Consider the following 23,751-nt stretch of genomic DNA (forward strand, 5'->3'; position numbering starts at 1 on the left):
AGGCAGAGGAATTTTAGAGAGGAAAAAAGGGAGGTTTTACAGAGACGTCAAGGAAATGAGTCAACACTAATGCATCTGACCCTAAAAGAGGTATATGTTGGGAGACAGTAGGCTGTAGAGATGTTTTTGTGTGGTAGTCTGTGATGTTGGTTTACCTGCAGTGGTGCTTTCTAGTGGCCAGCCAGAATCCTCTCTCACAGCCGTAGCACTGAGCAGCCAGATGGTCCGGGTACCACCGGGTCACCTGCAACAATAAATAAATGAAAGACCAATAAAAGACCTCATAATAACCTTAAACGCTACATAAAATTGCATTCATAATGCACTGAACAAACTAATGATGAGTTAATAACTTTTTTAATGAAATATAATGAAAACAAACACTCTAATTAATCTATTTCTTTAGATTAACTCACAATAAGTGCAGCAGTGTTTTAAGTAAATATCAAGTAAATATGGTCAAATTTAAAAATTTTTTTTTTTTTTTTTTTTAATCAGAAGAAATATTTTTACATGCTATATTCTCAAACATAGTCATATAAACTTGTTGATTTATTTTAAAGAAATTTATACTTTTCAGGAAGGATGCATGAAACTGATCAAAAGTGACAGTAAAGACAGTTATAATGTAACAAAAGATTTCTATTTTGAATAAATAATACTGTTCTTTTGAACTTTCTTTTCGTCAAATAATCAGTAAAAAAAACAAAAAACAGTTTCAATCAAAATATGAAGCAGCTCTTTTCAACATTGATAATAATCAGAAATGTTTCTTAGGTATCAAATCAGCATATTAGAATGATTTCTGAAGATCATGTGACACTGAAGACTGGAGTAATGATGCTGAAAATACAGATTTGATCACAGAAATAAATTACATTTTAAAATATATTACAATAAAAAAACAGTTATTTGAAATTGTAATAATATTTCACAATATTACTCACTTGACTGTATTTTTGATCAAGTAAATGCAGCCCTGGTGAGCAGAAGAGACTTCTTATTAAAATATTTAAAAAAATTGTACTGACCCCAAACTTGTGAGTGAACACAAGTATATCAGAAAAAGTTTTTTTTAGTCATGATAATAGTGTGTACCTCAGTGTCCTGATTGTCCACCTGCTCCCAGCTGGCCTCAGAGAAGAGTTCAGTGCTGCAGCGGGACAGACAGTTGGGCTCCAGGTTGAAGTCGGAGTCTACGATTGAGGTCTGACAGAAAGAAAAGGACTCTTAAGATAAATCAAACATGTCTTATACACCAACCCAAGCCATATGAGCAAAAACAACACTGAGTGTTCACTGCTCACCATTTCATCACCCATGTCTCCATTGAGTCGCAGCATCCCAGCGGCCTGGTGGCTCTCCAGACGGCTCCAGAGCTCCTGTACCTGCCTCTTCAGAGCTTCCACCTCCAGCTGGTGACCGGCCTCGATCTGCCGCAGCCGCTGCTGAACGGCGTCTGTGTGCAGGGTCAACCCATCATCGTCCAAATGGCTCCGGGCCGAAGGGGGTTCTGGGGGGCTGAAGCTCGGCCGGCCCAGAAACCCCAAGTGCAGGCAGCGATGGTGGGAGCAGGCGCCCCGTGCGTGGAGGGTCAGCGAGCCGCAGCTGGCGAGTGATACTTGTCGGCTGAGTGCTGCCCGCTCCCCGTTTGTGCGCGCCGCCCATTGTGGCATGGAGGGCTCGAGGTCGGGGGTGTCTCCGTTGCACACGGGGTGGAGGAGGTCAGTGGAGGGAGGAAAGGCACTGAGAGATGGCCGTTTGGGGGTGTTGCTTAAAGTCCTAGGGTCGGTTGAGGTGCGGAGACCCTGTTTGAGGCACGATGATTCGGCGAGGGCTTTAAGAGGAGGTGGAATAGTTAAAGGTCTCAGACTCTGAGGTCGGACGCCGAAGTCCTCCGTAAGCGTCTCTGTGGAGCTCTCCAAAAGAGAAAGACGTTTCTGCTGCTCAATGGTTTCTCGCCCATGGCCGTTACTCACAGTCCTGAGGCCATGGGGAGGGACATCATTTGTGTTACAAGAAGGATTGTGTTCTTGTATCGTGCATTTCTCAAGTGCTTCTTCTAAGTCTGGGCTTCTCGAGGTTTCCGGGCTGAGAGCAGAAGATGCTTCAGAACTACCATCTTGTGAAAAATGTCCATTGACATTTGCATCTTCAAGGCTTTTAGCTTTGCCCTCTTGAGCTTCAGCATTTAGTTGTGCCTCTTCTGAATGTGCAACATTATGACTCTGGCCGTTTAGAGCTGAGGTTTCGTTCGTGTGGTCTGTCTTTGTGTCTCTGCGGCTATCTGGTGGCGAATCGTCTTTTGTAGCTTCCTGGAGAATGTTCTCCATTTGGCCCACAGCTACACCAACTGTCAGCTCCGCCTCATCAACGCCCTCCATCATTGGCAACCTGGCATCCCCAAGCCCCTCCCCATTCTCTGTGCCCCCATTGGGCAATGTTCCCATAAGCCCCACCACAGTTTGTCCATTGACCCTCTCATCTGAGTCTGGAGATGCAGCACCGTCAGCTCCTGTCCCGATGTTGAGCTCCAGAGACCTGCGATGGTCCTGCCATTTCTCATTCAAACTGGGGTCGCTGGAACGTCGATTGGAGGTCAGCGGGTTTCCAACTTCACAAGCGCTGGGCAGGTTTTCGAAGGAGCGGGTTTTAGGACGCCTACGGGACCGAAACAAGCTCACAACTTTATTTCTAGAAACTAAACGGCTTCAAAATGTCAACATGAAACTCAATTTACATTCCATTTTACACAACTTTTAAGGCGGTCACACACCGGATGAGATGTCCAGCGCCGCATCTAGAACAATTCTTACAAGTACAACACCACGTAGATGGGTGCCGCTGTGCTTCTCGTCCGGTGTGAGACCACCTTTAAAACCTGAACAGATTATACACTACCAGATTTTCAGGATATTCCAAACAATAAAATCACACAGAAACATGTGACTCATTGCTAGGAGACGCATGACAAATGTAAACAAAACGTGTTCTAAATTTGGCTCAAAGTATCAAACATGTTTGATCTCTAACTGGTTGGAATCATAGTCTGAAGCTAAAAAATGAAGTCTGTAAACATACACTTCATTATTTCCTATTAAATATGTCAGCTTAACTCTGCAGACGGCTCTGACTTACAGCAAGTAGCTCTGACTCGTTCAGTGTAAATCTCGGCAACAACTGTGTAGTGTATTCCATCCTTAAAGTGAAGTATTTTAGATTGAAACACACAAACAAATAAACGAATTACCTGCCGAGGGGCTGGTCCTCAGGGTTGGCACCAGGTGCAGGGTAGGGGGCGCAGGAGTCATCAGAAGGAGTTGTGGGTGAAGAGCTGGGTAGATAAACTGCTGTCCATAACATGAGATTGCGTACATGACACACAGGATGAAGCACCTAGTAGGAACAGCGGAGACAGAATATAAACAGATGATTGAAATTGTGCAAAAAGCAAAATGCCCAGGTGATATTTTACACAGAAAGTAAGTAAGTGTGTCATCATAATTTTCACTTTGACCCACCAACAGTGTGGTTTTACTTAACAATAACATTTCCTTTATTTAAAATAAAATAAATGCTAATAAAATGAATAAAAATTACCTTAATTAAACTAATAAAATGAATAAAGTAAAACTGTTTTTTTTTTTTTTTTTTTGAAAAACAAAAAACAAAATTTATTTTATTAAATGTTTAATTTTCATTTAGTTTAAATTAAGGCAGTGGCTATTTACACTAAGTGCGAATAGCTATAGATTCTATTTACACTGTTAAAATAGCAGGATTTTCTGCTATTTATATTACTTATTGCAAATAGTGGCAATTATCTGCACCTCAGTATTGTAGTACATTATAAAACAGAATGCAATAATAACTTATTAAATGCTAATTAATTAAATTTTTAATTAACTAATTAAATTTGTATTTAAATTTAAATTATTAAATGGACGCCACAAAGCCCTCGTTACATCTACCCTAACCCTACCCGGTACTTCATTGTCAACTTTTTGAATATTTCCTTCATTTTCATTGAAAATAAATGCTTTTCTGATGTGATTTAAAATTTAAAAAAAGGGGGAAAAGGTTTCCCAAAAGGCAGATTCGAACCCAGGTCGATTGCATCAAAATGAGTACGACATGCATTTTACCATCAATGCCATTAAAGCTGATGATTATCGGCTGTCTTTTGTAATACTGGCTAGCCAAATCACACATTGGTGGGTGGAGTTAGTGTAATTAGCCTCTGCCAACAAGGTGGCCTATTTGCACTCAATGATTTAAAGTACTAAATTACCAGAACCAGAGCTGAAATAAAATAGACATAAAAAAACATACTATAATAGTACATCAAGGATCATAAAATAACACTGCCCACCAGCAGGGTTAAGACATTGATCCAAATTAAAATCCAACAAGCATTTTTGTTGGGGCGGTGTGATCTAGCTTTAAGAGACAGGAAATGAAAGGACTCGGCAGCTCCGGGTCTCTTGCGTATTAGAGAGGAATGCGAGCACGAGCCTCACTTCATGTTTACTCACTACACAAAGGTCAAACAAAACTCTTTGGGCGTTGGCATCAGCTACTAAAAACCTCCTATCGGTTGTAACCTCATATAACCTCTTATGAGTAAATGATTATAAGAGAGTGATGAGTAAAAGACAGATTGAGAGGAGTTGACGTACGGTCTCTGAATGAGAGGAATACAGCATGTTTCTGAAGGAGCGGTTGGCGGCTCTGAGGAGAGACCAAACGGAGCAGGTTCTTTCCTGGATGTGTCTGTCCTCTCTCTCCTTCCTGCTGTTACACAGGAACGTCCCGAACAGACACGAGTACGTGTGCTGCGCTAGCTTCACCTGAACACACAAAACCAAAAGACCTCAGAACTAGTTCAACAACTACTTAAAGTACAAGAAGCATGTTTAATATTAAAAAAGACCAACTTTCACCCACCAGAAAGGCTTCGTTGAACTCGAAGGAACATGGGGATTGTCTCTGGAGCTGGTGCACACAGTCTAACCACTGCAGGAAGACAGGACATCTCTCGTTCAAGTCCTCCGCGTTCTCTCCGTGACCACAACGGTCTGCGAACTTATGACCGAAGTCCAACCACTCAGTCTCAACCAGCACCTGAAAACCCTGTGAGCAGAAAGAAGATTTTCTGTTTATATGATGTCAACAGTTTGATGTCAACACAAATCCCAAAATAACTCCAGGATACAACATGTGTTATGTTATTTTATACTAAAAGGTTTTTTTTTTTTTCATTTAATAATTTTTAGTGCTTAAACTTATTTCAATTAGTTGCCAAGGCAACATTTCTGTTATTTCATTTCATTATTTCTTAACACATAACACAATTTTTTGTAGTTTTAATTTTAGTTTTAGTTAACGATAATAACCCTGTTAAAACATTCAACTGAAATCGACTACGCTACCCACTTGCAAAATGTCCTGTCTTGGGGGAGAAAAAAAAAAAAAGTTCTGGAAAGATTCAAATTTCAATAATCTTTATGAATAAAGGTTTGTTTGTTGCATGCAATTTAATGTAACCACTGCTATTGATTGCGAGAAACAGGTTAAAATGAGGCAATATCTGAAAAGAATATTTTTTTTTTTTTTTTTTTTTTTTTTTTTTTCAAAATGTTTATCTTGAAAAAAAAAAACTAAATCTAAAACTAAATCTAGCCTCACTCCATAAAAAATGAATTCATATGAATGTAAAAAGAATGTAAAAAGAGTCTTAGAGGAGCTGATATCATCATATCCCTTAAATATATTGCACGCCGGCATGAGGAGCATAAAGGAGGATCTTCCCTGTTAACAAAAAAAGAAAAAGTCTGGAGTGCAAACAATGAAGGGAATTGGTTGGATGATATTAGAGGTTGAGAAAATATTGTAATGACTATCATTTTGGTGCAGATAGAATTCCCTTTTGATGTCAGAGTTTGGCCCATTTGGATGGTGTGAAAGCTGTAATCCACTAGTAGTCCACCAGTAAACACCAGTCTCTACACGGTTTCCTGGATCCAGCTGCTGCTAGTAAATATTAGACTATGAAAAGTCACCCAAATAACACACTATACACTCTCAGAAAAAAAGGTATAAAAGTTGTCACCTTATTTACCCCTAAAGGGAGCATATTAGTACCTTTTGAAGGGGCAGCCCTGCAGTGACAGCTTTTGTACCTTTTTATCTGAGTGTATGAACAGGGAGCACAAAAACGACTCTCTGTTGTTCAATCGATGTCAATCAAAGTGTGTTGTGCTCCAAGGTAGGGCAGCATTACAAATATTTTAAAGGGGTCATATGATGCACTTTAAATTTTTCCTTTCTCTTTGGAGTGTTACAAGCTCTTGGTGCATAAAGAAGATCTGTAAAGTTGTAAAGACTAAAGTCTTAGATGCAAAGAGATATTTTTTATAAAAGTTAAGAGTCAACTACGCCCTCCTAAAATGGCTTGTTCTAACACGCCCTCACATGTCTACGTCACGGCGTGGGAAGATTTGCATAACGCCGCCCAAATGTTTATGCAAAGAAAGAAGGCGTAACTTTTATTCTCGCTGTAGTATTGTTGTTGCCGCCGCCGCTATGTCGTGGAGATGCTGTGTGTTTCGTTGTGAAAGCGAAACTACTTTGTTTGGTCTTCCAAAAGGGGACACAACTAGAAATCAGCGGTTAAGTTGTATTTCAACACTGTTCCAAAACAGCTCAACCCAAATATTCAGATGTGTTCTGCGCATTTTATGGAGCATGTTTCCTGAACCAGTAGCCTACAATGCTTCTGTGCACAAAGGCTGTTTCTATAAAGTTGGGCAATTCTGACTCACAGCCTGTAAGTACGTTTTTCATATTTAAAGAATTTGCCACTGATGATTCAAACGTGAGTTTTGAGCAGTAGAGTAGGCTTGTTGTTTGTTGTTTCTCCGATCACAAATGCAGACATGGTTTTATGTTTACGCAGCGCGATATGCAGCGCAACACATAAAAACACAGTACAAGTCATTATAATCAGTAATTATGTCCAAGTTGGATTCAACAAATGCCTCGTTTGTAATGGGTTTTATTGGTTTTGTCTGGTCGTGGCAGGAGACGGCACCACAGTATGGTAAGAGGCGTAACATTTCCGTCACATGCTTGAGGCATTCGGCCAATCACAATGCACTGGATAGCGCCCCAATCAGCGTATAGCCCGCTTTTTCAGAACGATGAGCTTTGTAAAAGTTGACACGTTTCAGAAAGGCGGGGGATAGAGGAGAAACAATAATGTACATTATATGGAAAATAATGTGTTTTTTGAACCTTAAACCGCATAAACACATTGCATTACACCAAATACACAACATAATTTTCTTTTTAGCAACTTCATATGACCCCTTTAACATTTTCTATAAACCACTGTCCATGTAAACATGTCCTTGTGAGCATTTCAAACCACAGGATTTAAAATAAGCCCTTGTGGATTTTTTTCAGCATGTGATATAGCTTATAAATTCCTCTCGCAATAATTCAGGGGGAATTATTTTAATTGTCTTCCCCATTTCTTGTTCATTATGTTGGCACTCACCTCAATGGTGCGGTAGTAGGGGTCCAGCAGGACTTTGGCCAGCGCCACTATCTGAGGGGTGCGATCCCAGCCGTCTGAGCAGTGCACCAGTACAGGCCTGTGGTCGCGGTCCACAGCGTTCACAACGAGGAGAGACGCCTTGAGCAGGAGGGACAGATGCTGCAGCCACTTTGTGCTCTCCAGAGCAGACAGCCAGCTAAAGACACAACAAAACTCACCATTACACACATCTGAAGAATGTTCAAAAGGTTTCTTGCAGCAAACTGTAACGTTAAGACTTGTTATGGACACATTATGCAATGCAATATGGTCGACAAACTTCTCATATAGTAAGTTGCTGAATACTATAATATACTAGACTATTATTAGTGATGACTCATACACTAAGTTTTTTTATTTTTTAAAGAAATTCATGCTTTAATTTTTAAATAATGAAATACATTGATCAAAAGCAACAGTAAAGAAATTTATAATGTAACAAAATATTTTTATTTCAAATCAATGCTGTTCTTTTGAACTATATTCATCAAAGAACCCTGGAAAAATAATAAATAATAACAGTTTCCACAAAAATTTAAAGCAGAACAACTGTTTTCTGAACATTTAAAATAAGATTATAATAAAATTATAATAATATTTCACAATATTACTGTTTTCACTGTATTGTTTATGAAATAAATGCAGCCTTGGTGAGCAGAAGTGTATTCTTTAAAAAACATTAAAATATAACTCCAACATTTTGACAGAAATATCACTTAAATATGTGAAATCACATGAGCTCATGGTTGAGATGTTTAATGAATGAAAGAGTCATTTTGCAGATTAGTTTCAATAAATATTCTACGCAAACTTGAGAGGATCTTTGATTTGTTTTTATTACAATATGTTTGCAAACTGAAAAAAACATACTAACATGTTTTCTATTATATTTAATAAAACAGCACTATGCACATCAGGAAAACTGAGTTTAAATCTTAATGGAAAACTGTGAGAAGGACTAAAGTATGCGGTTTGACAAGTGTGGTTAATACTCATAATAAAAGTTTTCCAACATGGTTAAATACAGCCAAAGCAAACTGACATTAGTCAAGGAAACACAGGCAACCGGAGGAGACATTCAAATTATAGTTCCTGAGAGGAAAGGGAATTAAAATCATGTTTAAAAGGAAAATCGGCTTTGTATGAACACGACTACCTCATGCAGCGAGACATTTACAATCAGAATAATCAAAGGAGAAAATTTATTTTTTTTTCCTCTCGACAATTCTGTTGCTAAGAAACGCAGCTCTTGGCCAGAGTTTGTCATGCTGACTAACGAGAGAACAAGAGAGTGAAAGAAACAAGAGGGAGAGTCACTTGGAAGACTTGCTGTTGACTTTACAACAAACAGATGAGTGGAAACAGCGCCGATGGAAAAGGAAGCAAATACAAGTCAGTGCTGGAAATCACAGGCAGATGCCAGGGAAAGAACAATAGACGGAAAATAAAAAAGCCGAGCTAATGAAGGAACTAAAGCACCAGAGTGTTTGCGAGACTTTGAGACAAGCACAGATAATGCACTTCAATCACTCATGCAGAGCAGGAACCGATAGTGATTAAAATTACAATTCTGATCAACAGGTAAAGAATTCAACAGTAGCCCTCTACTTCCTGTCTGGGTTACAGCTTTGAAGTCAATATTTGATCCAAATCAATCCGCTTAACATTTGATTCAAAGCAATAGTAATTGCTAGTAAATTTCACAAATAAATTACAGAGAAACAGCAAGTAACATTGAACTAAACATGAAATACTGAAGTAGAAAAGAGTATTTTCGTTTAAAAAAAATAATGCATTTACAAATAATTTTTTACAGTGTACATGTATCTAGAAAAATTGTTAATGCATAGGTTCAATATTTTAAATATTGAACCTATGCAGACCCAAATTTTAAGACGGATCAATTACCCATAATACATTTGAACAGCTCGATAGCAAGTATTAAAGTAAAAACTTATGTCCCTAAAAGGCTTAATATATCAATAAACAACCAAACAGACTACAACCGCAGCAGATGTTTGCTGGAAGACTTACTTGGCTGGATCAGGCATTTGTGTGCAGAGGAAGCGCAGAGACTGGAAACTCTTGCGGATGGAATGGATGTTGGCCATACCCATAAACACCACCTCACAGTTCGGGTAGTACTCTACAGGACAGAACAACACATTATTAATGAGTGGGGCGTCTTTTTTTATTGTGATTGTTGAAAGAGCATCTATGAGAGAGTACCTGGGCATTCACACCCTCCTCCTTTGGCTCTGTTGGCTACAGCAGCGGCGTATGACCTGGCGTCCAGGATCAGTAGCTTTCGAGGTTGGATGGCCAGTGTCTCCACCTCTGAGCTGTTAGTCATGGACGAGTCTATAGAAAGAGACATGTATGTATAGATCAAGACATATAATATGACAACAATCAGTATTGAGAGCTCAAATAAGAACAGTTTTCAGTCAAGGTTTTTAAGGGCCAAGTGGTACCGACCGAAGTCCACATCTGAGAGGTCAGCTCCGTTTGTGTACTCGCGGGAGAAGGAGCCGTTGGAGACGCCTTTACAGGAACTGCTGTCAACAGCACAGGCTCGGGCGATGGACTGCACCAGGTGCTCATCATCTGCGTTCCTCCAGCCCCACCAGCTGACCTCAGGCTGACCACAGCGAGCGATCACTGCTCCCGTGTTCTGGTGCCTGGGAAAGAGATGTTAAAGATCTGGACTGTTAATCTGAAGGTTCTAGGCAGCCTTGTAATTGTTGGGAAACTAAAACAAGCAAAATTGTTTTCATTGATGCAAAGAAGAGTTGGCGAATATTGCAAAGTCTAGATGTGCAAAGTTAGTAGAGACAGAGACAAATCCCAACAGACTAAAGGCTGTAATTTAAAGCAAAAATTAGTTCAACAAAATACTGACACAAGGGGGTTTTGCTTTTTCCAACTCTGTGATTTTTTATTTTTCTTTTTTTTTTTGACATGTTGGTGTTTTATCTTTCACTTGGATGTTATAAGTTGCACTGACTACACACAGCTGGATAAAACAAAAACTGTGTCCGTCTTCATTTCAGGCTGCAAAGCAACAAAATGTGGGATCATAAACTGAGAAATCAAATTTCCCTTGATCTTTTGACATATAAGAGGTCACTGTAGTATAAAAACATCCTGTAAGTTTCAGAACTCTAAACTTTCTCATTAGTCCAAAAACAGCTTAAACTGAAGCCAATCTGCCAAAATGAAAGGTTGAATGTGCCACTTTATATCATAATAGTGTGACTAAACACCACCTCCACAGAAGATGATCAACGCCTGCTTCTACATCACTGCCTGTTTAGCCCCGATAAACACATGTAATGTTTTTACGTTCCTCCTGTTAGAGTCCTGTTAGAATAATTTCAGGAAAAGGAGGTAGGTAAGGTTATGTATTTAAATGTAGTTCTTTTCTTGTTAGTTCTAGGTAGGGAGTGGCAGCCACTTATGTACTTTTGTTATTAATTAGGGTAGTTTATGTTGGGCATCGGATACGCTGAAGTTTGCGGTTTTATTTCTACATTTTCTGTTTGATAGTTAGATTAGTTGGGTTGGGGTTCAGTTATCGGTGTTGTTTTGCTTTTGATCATTTCTTGTTTTGGCATCACTCTCCTTTTTCCCATAATTTATCTTATAAGTTATTTTCTTTAGTGACTGTTAATCTGCACCTCTCAAAATAAATGAGCTCATACTGAACGTGATTGCCTGTTTTCTGGTCATTTCCTTTCATGGTTTGCCCCAGTGCCAGTTGTGTCTCACTTAAATGTTACGAAACATCCCCAAAAATACCAAGCATGTAACAAATGTAAATAACGAGAGGCAAACGTAGGTCTATGCAGAAACCAAACGATAAAGATGCTCCAAAAACAACAAGATGCTGTGCAGTGCCAAGTTGTGGAAAAGCAGTCTTTGCATCGTATTCCTTCTGATCCCAAGATTAGGAAAGAGTGTATGAACATTATTATTAATGAAGATCCAAACCGTGCCAGTAAGAACTTGGTCCTTTGTTCACTTCATTTCACAGCTGATTTTGAGGTTTGCCTACAACACGCTCTATGCCCCTTTACCGAAATTAACTTCTTCAGACTTCTGTGCCTCCAGAAGCTTGTGTTCTGCAAGTGAACAGCACATTATAGTGCATCCCAAAGAGGCACAAATCCACTTTCACAAACTTTTACAGTAACTGTTACACTCTATCCTAGCAGCCGAGTCCTTAACCATCTTCAAGAAGTGGCTAAAAACACATCTTTTCCATCTACACTTGCACTCTCTATTCTATGTCTATTCTAACTACTTGCTTTCTTTTTATTTATAAAAAGACCCTCTAACACAAGCGTTCTCTATTCTTTTTCTATTCTATGAACTCGGTTTCTTTTAATTTATGAAAAAAAAAAAAAAAAAAGGAAAAGAAAAAAAAAAACATGCTATTGTCCTCATTTGTATAAAATTGGATAAAAGTGTCTCCAAAAAGATTAAATGTTAATGTAATTGCTTTAGGACATTTCGTGACTTTAAACCCCCTCCGCAGTCACCCCCCCAACCCTGATTATTTTTTATTACTGATCTGCATGATTCACATGGGTCACATTTCCGTATTAATCCGGAAGAATCACATCTCTGATATAAATAAAATAGAAATATTAAAAACAAACTAGAAAATGTTTCCTTGGCAAGGAAACAATAATTTACAATTTTATTAAAACAATATATATATAAAGATATTTCCTTGGAAAGTAAAGGAAATGAAGTTTAAGTACCAAAATGAGTAAAAGACAAAAACACATAATGAAGAAGACTGACCTGTAAACCACGGCCGGAATCCTCTTCCAGGAGCGGAAGGCGGCCACATTCTCCAGCTCTTTATCAGTAATCCAGGCTGGCACCAGCAGCAGCTGAGGGTAGCTGGAACACAACCTGTGCCGGGGGTAAGCAGAGCGCAGTGTGTTCAGACTGACTGATGCCTGTCTAAAATCATCTAATCCTGAACAGACCCACCGAGCGCAGCAGGACAGGGCTGAGTGCCGAGAGAAGTTTAGATGCGCTTCTGTTTGTGAGAGAAACACTCACTTGTACTTGTTGTTGATCTCCGACACTCTCCAGGCATTCAGAGTATCGAAGCCCATCCGCTCCACCTCGTTATGGAAACGTGACATCACATGATCACCTGAAAGATAGAGGCGAGTGAGAGGCTGAGATGAATTTCCAGAGAATTTCCAAAGAACTAGTTACTGGATTGGACAAATCTTGTGAGGTCTGTAAAGATATTCAAGAGCATCTTAGGTGGTAAAGCTATATCAATAAAAATGGCTTCATTCACACCCCCACCCCTACTCCGCTTCTGCTCCCTCACATCTGCATGTACAAGTGGACAACTGAGTTTTGCTGCAGAAATATCGTGAAAGGAGTAGCAAAACTCAAAGCGCTAGGATTTGAAGTTGTATTGCTGGGTCTGAGAGGCTGTAAGTGCTGACTTGTGGTTGTACAGCGAAACTGAAGTAAAGTGCAAAAGTAAATATGTCGTACACATTTGTGTCTGTCATTTAGTTTATGTGACTATTAATCTGCAACTTCGAATTCAAAACACAGTTATTGTCTGTGTGTGCAAATGAAAGATTCAGCTTTTCACATCAGAGCTGTGAGTGTAAAATTCAATGTACAAATACGAATATTAATATGACAAGTTCTCACATTCAAATCAACAAGTTCCCGAGTTCTGCTATTATTTTACTTTCATATAAAGCTGTCTGGCTATGCAAGACTAGCAGGAAATATTGAAATAAAACTATTTGTGATGCATCTAATTTCAGCCTCAAGAACACAGACTAAGTTTGAGAAAGAGTGACAGTACCTGGCCTACACAGATCCCCGTGCTGCTCCTTCTCCACGCACCATGCATGGAAGGGGAAGGAAAAGAGCTCCTCTATCTGGGACGGGGGACGGACTGCAGCGCTCAGCCTCTTCAGCCACTCCTGACACTGCTCAAATGTGGAAAACTGACACCTGTCAAAACACACATTAAATCTACTGCATCAGAGACACACAGACAATGAAAGAGAACATCAAATACAGACTTGGGTCGACATGGATTTCTGTACAAAATAGCTATAAAAATTTATTACATTTTCAACTTAAGTCATAAAAATAGCCAGTCAGCTTAAAAAATAATACAATACATTTTTAGATAGATTTAGATTTATCTTTTAGATAGATGGAACAATAGAAAAGGATAAATAGACAGATCTAGGGCTGTAATAAATTGTATTTTAATCAGAATCACAATTTCTGCTTCTCTCCATTTATTAAGATTAATCATCAGCGATGTTTTCCTGCTGGTCTTTTATCCTAAAAACGTTTCATTTGGCATTTGCTTTATATCGTGCTTTGCTAACGAGCCTCCAAAATCTTTCGTGGTTGCAGATGCCAAGACTTTAAAATCCCCCAATCAAAGCCAGTCTGTTTTCTTTCACACGTTCGTTTGCGCACTTTGCTGCAACTAAAACTGCAAACAAACCATGTGAGGTGACATTCTCTAGATTTGCGCTTATGTAAAAGTGCAATAATTCTGATAAAATTAAAAAGGAAAAAGATCATTACAATAATCGGTATTAATAATGGTGATTATATTATAGAGCATAGAACTATTATTATAACAATAGATATAACTTATCTATTTTTTATTGTTGTAAAATAATAGAATGATAAAACAATAGACAGACAGATACAAAGAATGATAGAAAATTGACTAGCCAGTGGTGATTCTATTGCCAAGGTGTGCATAGAGGGTTGATATAGATAGTCTCACCTGATGACCTTGCAGTCTTTGCAGGTGATGTGCATTTGGAACATGTCCCGACATTCTACACTTTCTATCAGCTGCAGGGGAACCTGAGAGAGAGAGAGAGAGAGAGAGAGAGAGAGAGAGAGAGAGAGGGAGAGAGGGAGAGAGGGAGAGAGAGAGAGAGAGAGATTAGTCATATAGAAATTATTTTTCATTATTGGCACTGTAAGTCTCAGCACGCCAAACAGAGCATCTAAACGGAAGTCAACATTAACCCAACTGATGCACATGATTAAATCAATCTGCTGAATCAATCACACTGTACGTTTAGACATGGGCTCAGAGTTTACAGACCCGGTTAGTGATTAGCGTCTGCAGACAAACTCATTCATTGTTCTGCAGCTCAAGTGTTGAAAAGTCTGTCATGCCAAATATTTTCAATCGTGTGTGTGTGTTTATGTGTAGGGACGCCACTGCAACTGTGCGGTTGAAACGCAGTTCCCTTTCAAACTCCGGAACTTGCGTGTGATCACACATTGGCCGCATGCAAGTCACATCTGACCACAGCTCTCTCAAATCTCCCAAACCTGCAGCTCGCAACATCATGCAAACAGACAGACCATTCTGTGGTTACTTACTGACACCTCACACGAACAATTCTGTTCACAGAGAAAGAGAGGGAAGACATGTACACTGTGGCTTTTGACTCGTCTGTGATACACACATTCCATCACACTAATCTGACCATACTCAAACATTCCTGGGGTGCTTGTTGAAGGGTCAGAGAACACAAACATATTTGAGATAATAATTGATACATATTGGAGATAGAAGCTTTAATATTTTTCTCAAAAATTAGCATCTCTAAATATAACCCGTTTGGAGCACCATCATTACAACACTGTGGAATAAATTCAGTTATATGATTTGTCATATATTGTCTTTTTATTTCAGTTGTCTCAGGACATTAATCAATATGACAAAAAAACATTATTATTAATTAATTATTTTATTCAACCTATTTAATATGATAATTATTATTATTATTAATATTATAGATCATGTAAAGAATATATTATATATATATATATATATATATATATATATATATATATATATATATATATATATATATATATATATATATATATATATATACACACACACACACACACACACACACACACACACACACTAGGGGTGGAAGGATACATGTATTCGTACTTAACCGTCACGGTACAGACATCTTGGTTTGGTGCATGAGGCCTTACAATGAATACAAGCAGTTCAGTTGCGCACTTGACAACAAAGCCCACTAAACAGTGACCAGTGCATGTTTGTGTGGAGCAGAATTTACTTTGAAACAAGCACTCCGAGCTGCTGAAAATACCAGATCATGAGTTGCTCCATGCATGAAAGAAATGTATTTGAAAATGCTATATTTTGTATAGTGATTGTTTACGGCCATTTTGCAATTTCATTCATTTTATTTCTTAGGTCAGAAAACAAGAAAATCCATACAAAAAGGAAAAAATCACATCCTTGTAGTTTCACTGTCTTTAACAAACAATTAAAGGCAATTTCTATCAGAATTCAAAATAGCTGCTCTAAGCCATGTTTCAGTTAATACACATCCATAACCTGTAAAGTGTGCCAAAACCAACTTTTAAAAAACGTGTCAGACTTCTTCATTCTGTTATGCACTGTCAATTTGTGCAACTCAAAATGCGTTGAAATTTTTTTTTTACTTTAGCAATCTCAACTGATATTCTCTCAACCTCCTTCCTCTTTTTTCTCCATTTCCAGCCCTATACTAGTACACTTGCTCTTACGACAGCTTTGTTGCCTCAATAGCTGGCCTATAGTCACATCAATCTCTCTTCTTTCTCACGCACAACACACTCCCTTCTTTCACAGGCACACAGAGAGCGTCACACTCATTTACTCTGGTGAATAAGTGACTGTCACAGATATCAACTGATGAATCAGCACTGAGCCGATCACCCACCAGCCACAAACAAACCCAGCTGCCCGATCACATGAACAGATCACATGAACAGAACATGTTGGGCTAAACAACTCAAGCTTAGAAGTATCTGTCATTTTGATAATTATTTTGTCTATCAGTGTATAATGTATATACAATAAAAGCGGAGCAAAAAAGCATACAGAATGGAAAATAATTAAGAGATCATATGTACAGCCAGCCAGTCATTATTGCAAAATAAACCCCAAGAGAGAACTGGACTCTAATGCAAATTGATTTCTGTTCAGGGAGGAGTGTTTGGGAAAAAGATTGCAATTATATTAGTGGCACATAAATTACACAATTAATTAGTCATATAAGCACTTAAAAGGGCCATGAAACACTAAACACTAAAGTTTTTAAGAGGTGTTTGTGGATGTAAGCATACGTTATTTTTAACTGTAGGAGAAAACTGGTTAATTTTGAGCTTTGAGCTGTATTTGCTTTATAAAAGTCTCTGACACAGGATTCATCCACACCGTAAGTGTTACCGATCTTTACAGCTTCTTGGTGTAACCGATCAAACAGCTTAAATAAACACCACAAAATAAACTACAAAAGTCATTAAAGGTGCAACAGCACGTTCTTATATATTTTCCATGCAGAGTGCAAATGCAAACATCTGTGCATCTACTTGTGCATTAAATTAGTGCTCTCACAGGATGTGTGCATTTATGTAACGTATGGTGAGCTTACAAAATCATGTATAATGTATTTATTCTGCTCCTTGTAACAGTGAATTGCAGCATGAATTTGAGGGATAGACTTCCACTGTAAGTGCATTACTGTACGCTCAATTTACATGGGTTGTTGACAAACTTTTGACAATATGCCAGTTAATATTCTGCATTTAGCCAAGAATATTCCTTCACTCCTCTTGCTCTCATTCCAACAGTTCAGGAACAGGCAGCTCTGTGTGCTCCACTTGAATGGTTTCTCGATTGTGACTGCTGGACTATGAGGGGTAGAGGGGTATAATAGAGCAGATTATTAGTTTGTAACCAGAAATATTATTATAGTGCCATGTTGATAGCACGGGGGTGGACAATCCCAAAAAGCCACTGCAACTATGGCAACAGGCTCGGGAAGAAACAGTGAAAGTGAAGAGCTAATAAAGACAGACCTGTTCAATACACACACACACACACACACACACACACACACTCACACAGGGTAACAGCAGCCACTGGCCAGTGTCAAAGCGCCTGATGTAACTGTGGCCCGCTGTCCCTAAATACACTTCACATCGTTGGTGGGCTCTAAATTTAGCAGCATGTTATGCACCATATAAAAGAGTCTTTCAGCGACTGCTGGACTGGCTATCCATCACACACTCACTTTGGCACAACAGACCACAATCCAGTTTCACTCAAGAATTTCTGAACGTAAAAAATAAATAAATAAAAGTCACTTTGCAAAAAATATGCATCCATTTTATATGCATATACTAAAGTGGCCCTGATCACAAGTATATTTTTTACATCTCGCACTTCTGACTTTTTTCTCGAAATTCTGAATTTACATCTTGCAATTCTGAGTTTTCTCATGACTCATGATTTTTTTGTTTCCGCTAATGAATATTAATAAGGACAAAGAGCTTATACATTTGTACAAACTTTGGCAACAACAGCTCACTAAATACTTCTGACTCGTATCCTTAAATACAGACTGAAATCAATTCAAAAACACATTTTGAGTAGCTTGAGTAGGTAATAAAAAGCATAGTTGTGTTGAAAATCACACACTCACATTAACAACCGACTCCTTGAACTTGATGTGCAGGCGGTAGCTGGACATGGCGATGATGGCATCCTCCGCCCTGCCCACAAACTTTGTATACTCTCCATGCAGCTCTGGGTAGGGCACCTACAACAGATCCAACAAACTTATTATTAGACCAATACAAGTATTTGGTGATATTTAGAGTTCCATACCAAAAAAATTAGGCATTTACAAAAACCCTTGATGTTTCTTCCTCCTTCGTCAGAGGTGTCTGTTTTTAAAAACTAAAGCTGCCTTACTTTCTACTACATTAAAAATAACTGATCTGAAATGAACTCTTCATAGGCAGAAACTCTGTTAATAGTCAGTCATTTGTGTCACACACTTGCTTATCATCCTGAATGAAAATTTTCATTGTGCCTGTTGCAATGCATTGTAAGTGATGCAGCCTTAGATTTCGACCAAAACAAGATCATTTTGTTGCCTACTGTTTGTGACAGACTACACATCAGCATATTTATGATACCCATGTAAACAGTACAGTGGTTTTTAAAACAGACCTTAAATTTTCCCTCAGAATCAAATAATACTTACATCAACGGTACTACTACTAGATCCTAATGAACAACATTAATCTTGGCAGAGGTCTTGATCCAGCTTACCTGAAGATCATCATCGTCCAGGACAGGGGGCTTGCGAGGGAAGATCTGATTGGCCTGGATGCACTCCAGACTCTGCTGCTCCTCCTCCTCCTGTCAAACAGAATATGGATGAGAAATGCACAGCATTATACTCCATTGTCAATTACAATCAAGAATAATGTAACTAAACATAGTAAAAACAACTAGGCTGCATATAGAATTTGGCAGGAAATGTGCTTTCGTCATGAACATAAAATGCAATGAAATGTAAAAAAAAAAAATAATAATAATCTTAATTGTGCTCAAATAGTTATTTTCTTAATGCAAAATATAATTTATATAAATAACTAAAATATATATATATTTTTTTTTAAGTGATGTGACCCGTACATGTTTTCATTATTCACACCCCACCACATAATTTATGTTCAGCTGCAATAAAAGAATAATGTGAGAGGCTCTTTATCAAAGGCCAAACATTTGACATCACAAGTTAAAAATGTACAAATTCCTTTTCCCCTTATATCACTCCCAGGGCCCAAGAGCCAAACTGTTATACGGATAAAACACTGTCCATGATTAAACCTCTGATTAAATGAGTGATTATCTAAGCTAAACTGGGGACAGAGTGGTCAAAGCATTTCTTTAACCAATACCATTTTGGCTGGGCTTCTTCCTGCTCTGAAATCACTTCTGCTATATAAGGGCACTGGGTTATAGTAAATCATGACCACTAATATAACTCACACAGACACCAGCTACAAACGCTATATATGCCATATGATCCACATGCAATCCAAGTGAAAGGTTTTGACACATCTACGAAGTCAGAATGATAGTAAACAAATGAACGTATGGGAATTATGTACTAAACAAATAAAAACTGCATCCTTGATACACAACACCCTCTTATTTCCATTTCCTTTTCCATGCAAGATCCTATTAGAGTGGTACCCTGCCTTCACCGCGATCTGCATGAGGAGCTTCAGGACTCAGAGCAGCAGTGTGCGGGGCATAAGTCATTCCATTCACTTCTGTATGGAGGAATGAGAGGCTGCGGCCCGCAGGAGCCTTGAGAGTTCAGATTGGCAGAGAATGTTTGGATTCTGTTTCCACAAATAGGAGAGACTCTGTGAGAGAGGGCAGCTGTGTCGCCATGTTGTCTACCTCAAACACCAGAGTCCTCAAGACGGACTGCTCTGGTTGTGCCATACAATACTGTGCAGTCAAAGACAAGAGTGTACTGGATGAGACATGCAAGGAGGTGTTGTGTTTGTGTATAAACTAACTAAACTATCTATCTGGTTGTGTATTAACTAACAAATGTTCTGTCTGTAGAGAAAAAGGATAATACAATTTGACTGCTATATAAGAAGTTAGTGAAGGTCCATAAATTTGTCAGGTTGCATATCCCAAAAGGGTGTGTGTGTGTGTGTGTGTGTGTGTGTGTGTGTGAGTTTGCTGGATCAGCAGCATGACTGTCTGGGTGTAGCGCTGACAATGGCCATCAGCACGGCTCAGTAAACACACTAGAGGGCTGGGCCCGGGGCGGCCCATTGTGGGCACAGGCACAGAACCAGACAGAGAATTACAGGGCACAGACGGGCAGAATAGCAAACAAACAATAATGTGCATAACTCATTAGGAATGTGTAAACAAACACATCCATCTGCATTCACGCATAGACCGGAGGCATTCGTTAAACTGTCCGCAGACACTTAAGCAAACAAGAAAATGAGGTACACTTCACTGAACACAGACTCAGACAGACTCAAACACAAATACCACAGTAAATGCTGCTTCTGTTATAGCCCTTTAAAATGAAAGGTTCGTAATAAAGCTTAGTTTTTTTAGTTACAGTGTTTTTACCTCGAGTAAGGGGTGTTGTTAGTTATGACTTTAAACAGAGTGGCGAAAATCCCTTAACCATGGTAAAATCACTGTATAAAAGCATTAATACTTCATTCATTCATATTACTGACTGCAAGGGAGTTTCCTAGTAGAAGGTGTAGTACTATAAAAATCAATTGCTGGTCACAGATGGTGCATCTAGACAGTTGTGAACGGGTTTCATCCCATCAGAATTTGGAGCCGGAGCTGTTTTATAATGCAGCGCTCACTGATGACACTAGCACACACGTATCCATTCATCCCGTCTGTCTGTCTAAAGAGGGCATTGATCTGCGCTGAGACAGCAGTCAGGACGGGACTTTGACTCTGACTGAGCAACGTCCATTTCAGCTGATTAAAAGCCTGAGAAATCAATGAGCAGTTTCCGATTCAGCATTTAAACGGATGCCTGGGAGTCACGGGCAGGAAATTGCCCCCATACCCTTAAATGTGACCCTGGACCACAAAACCAGTCTTAAGTGTCAATTTTTCGAAACTGATGTATGGTTTGTTAGGATAAGATTCAAGTATTTGAATATCTGGAATCTGAGGGTGCAAAAAAATCTTGAGAAAATCACCTTTAATGAAGTTCTTAGCAATGCATATTACTAATCACAAATCTTTGGTAGGTTATTTTGTTTTTATATTTTTGTAGTATGATTTTTACTTAATATCCTAATGATTTTTGGCATAAAATAAAAATGTATAATTTTGAGCCATACAATGTATTTTTGGCTGTTGTTACAAATATACCCCAGAGACTTAAGACTGCTTTTGTGCTCCAGGGTCACAAATATGGCACTATTTGGGGACAGCCAGTTTTAGTGGTGTCCGAAATCCAAGGCTTGGTAGGGTTGCCTGGTCCGAACCAGAGTTGCATTGCTCCCCGTATCCGATTTTTGCATTTACACTATACACTGCTGAAACTACCAAACGTAGATGTTCTGACCCGGAAAAGGAAGTAAAACAGCACGAAATACAATGGATGCAGATGCAAATAAAATTATACAGTGTTTTGCTTTCCACAATATTTTGAAAAGTCAAAACAAAAAAAAAAAATCAACAAAACATTGGTCTCGTACGGCGGAGAAAAAAGCGCTTAAACCGTGCCTCCCCATATCTCGTGACATGTCTTCAAACACGGATTTATTTCTGTAACAGCCCTGCATTTTTGCCTGCACTGTCTCTTCGCCCCAAAGACTTAAAAGACATGAAACCTCCGCATTGCTCCACTGTGTGTATCCTTCGTCCTCCATCGTGCCTATAATAAGTCATGTGATCTCAGTTGGTGGTGTCCACCAGAGTTGACGTCACTTTTTTAATGACGTACAACTCGCATTTACTGGGGAATATCCGATTTGTCTGCTTACATGGCACACGCAAATGCACGTATCCGATTCATATCCAATTTATTACCACATATGAATGAGGCCTGAATCCGATCTGAGAAAATCGAAATCCATGCGTTTTTTTCCTGCTTACACGTTCACCGGTCATATCCGATCTGTGCCACATGAGAGGAAAAAATCGGAATTGGGTCACTTGAACCATGCAGTATAAATGGGGCCTTATATTAATGTTTTTGAACCCTTGGTTTTGTTTCCAAAGCTTCAATACATAACGACACTACATCTGTCTTACGAATGTACTGCAAATGCTCTAAAGAATGCTGAAGGCGAACAGAAATGAGATATACAGTGTGTCAGGACAGTGAGTGAAAAACACAAACAAACACACAGTTATCAAATTATTTACATGTACATTTAGTCATTTAGCAGACACTTTTATCCAAAGCGACTTACAAATTATATGTCATTAATAGCTGTTCACTTCTGCGATTTGGTACAATTGCGTTCATATCAGCAGAAAAACATACAGGAGTTCACTTGAACCGTACCCCAGATGACCCTTTTTAAGCGGATATGAGTATGGTTCGCAGGTGTGCACCCAAGTTCGGAAGACAGCGTTCACATCATCCAAATGTATGGATTTGAAGTGCTAGTGTGAATGAACACTTAATGTACATTATCGAGTTCACTCATTCAGTCACTCACACAGCAAAAACGGGTGTACAACAGATGTATGCTCAATGGCTAGAGAATACCCATAATGCACTGTGAGAGTCACGTGGCAATGCGTCTTGCCAGAAGACGGCACCCGCAGATGAATCATCCATCCATTCATTTTACAAAGTGCATACAGCTAAATTGTTTTTTTCAGCGTAATACAATACAGGTAGAAATTCAAAGTAAATTGACAATTAAGTTGTTTAATTAGGTTTTATACTTAATTTCCATGACAGAGGCAAGACAAATCCTTTCATTATACTACTGGAGCTGCCAATTTGCCAGTTTCAAATGATTATTAAACAGCAAACACAAACTATGCAAAAGCAGCAGTCCTTCTGCACCCAGTGTCTGAATTTACTCACTCGTTTTCAAGTGAACTGTATTAGTGGCCTGATGTAGGGAATAGTGAATGAGGGTATAGCGGGCAATTTCGGATTCAGCCAGAGATTTTAGAGGTGTTTGTTTACCATAGCCCCGGTGAAGGAGTGCGGGTGCAACACTGTCGTGTCTTCTACCACTTGCTCGCTCTCTCTTGCGGTCGTCAGTCTGTATGAAGGAAAAAAATAAATAAATTTAAAGAAGAAACAACTAGCAATTGTCAAAACTTTCCATTTCATTCAATTTAGGTTAGGAGAATGCAAGATATATATACAATTTAATACACTGTGAATAATATCACAATGATTTCAATTTACTTTTAATTAGCCGACTACTTTCCTAAATAACAATGTCATATAATTAGTGTCTTAATCAGTTTAAAACTTCATGAAATGCTCAAGGTCTCCATATGGCATTTTCATGTATTAATGTGGGTAATTTTTTCACATAGGTAATTTATATATATATTTATTTATTTATTTATTTCCAACTTGTGGTGGTGAATATTAAAGAATGGAATTACGATAATTATTATTCTTTCTTGTGGTCATTTACAGAAAAACAGCTTGTAAAACATGCTTCATTCCAGTGTAACTACATAAATTTCGAGATACATATTAAACGCAGGAAAAAAG

General features: G+C 38.7%; 1 protein-coding gene across 4 annotated transcripts in view; it reads right to left on the reverse strand.

Annotated features, from left to right (window-relative positions):
* mtmr3 (myotubularin related protein 3) overlaps positions 1 to 23,751 on the reverse strand; it is a 35,646-nt gene that overhangs the window by 4,150 nt on the left and 7,745 nt on the right. For 2 of the 4 annotated variants that reach the window (XM_042761624.1, XM_042761626.1), the window contains exons 3-20: positions 23,206 to 23,284; positions 18,801 to 18,890; positions 18,166 to 18,282; positions 15,029 to 15,049; positions 14,415 to 14,497; positions 13,461 to 13,612; positions 12,680 to 12,776; positions 12,413 to 12,526; positions 10,079 to 10,281; positions 9,830 to 9,961; positions 9,635 to 9,746; positions 7,562 to 7,757; positions 4,948 to 5,133; positions 4,680 to 4,850; positions 3,251 to 3,396; positions 1,308 to 2,661; positions 1,099 to 1,209; positions 156 to 244 (exon numbers count right to left, since the gene is read on the reverse strand). In XM_042761624.1, coding sequence (XP_042617558.1) covers positions 156 to 244; positions 1,099 to 1,209; positions 1,308 to 2,661; positions 3,251 to 3,396; positions 4,680 to 4,850; positions 4,948 to 5,133; positions 7,562 to 7,757; positions 9,635 to 9,746; positions 9,830 to 9,961; positions 10,079 to 10,281; positions 12,413 to 12,526; positions 12,680 to 12,776; positions 13,461 to 13,612; positions 14,415 to 14,497; positions 15,029 to 15,049; positions 18,166 to 18,282; positions 18,801 to 18,890; positions 23,206 to 23,208 — 3,377 coding nt within the window. In that variant the 5' untranslated portion in view covers positions 23,209 to 23,284. The remainder of the gene's footprint in view (positions 1 to 155; positions 245 to 1,098; positions 1,210 to 1,307; positions 2,662 to 3,250; positions 3,397 to 4,679; positions 4,851 to 4,947; positions 5,134 to 7,561; positions 7,758 to 9,634; positions 9,747 to 9,829; positions 9,962 to 10,078; positions 10,282 to 12,412; positions 12,527 to 12,679; positions 12,777 to 13,460; positions 13,613 to 14,414; positions 14,498 to 15,028; positions 15,050 to 18,165; positions 18,283 to 18,800; positions 18,891 to 23,205; positions 23,285 to 23,751) is intronic. The other 2 variants (XM_042761625.1, XM_042761627.1) reach the window with 1 other exon arrangement.

The sequence above is a fragment of the Cyprinus carpio genome, chromosome A8 (genome assembly GCF_018340385.1).
Source record: "Cyprinus carpio isolate SPL01 chromosome A8, ASM1834038v1, whole genome shotgun sequence".
In the NCBI taxonomy this organism is placed as follows: Eukaryota; Metazoa; Chordata; class Actinopteri; order Cypriniformes; family Cyprinidae; genus Cyprinus; species Cyprinus carpio.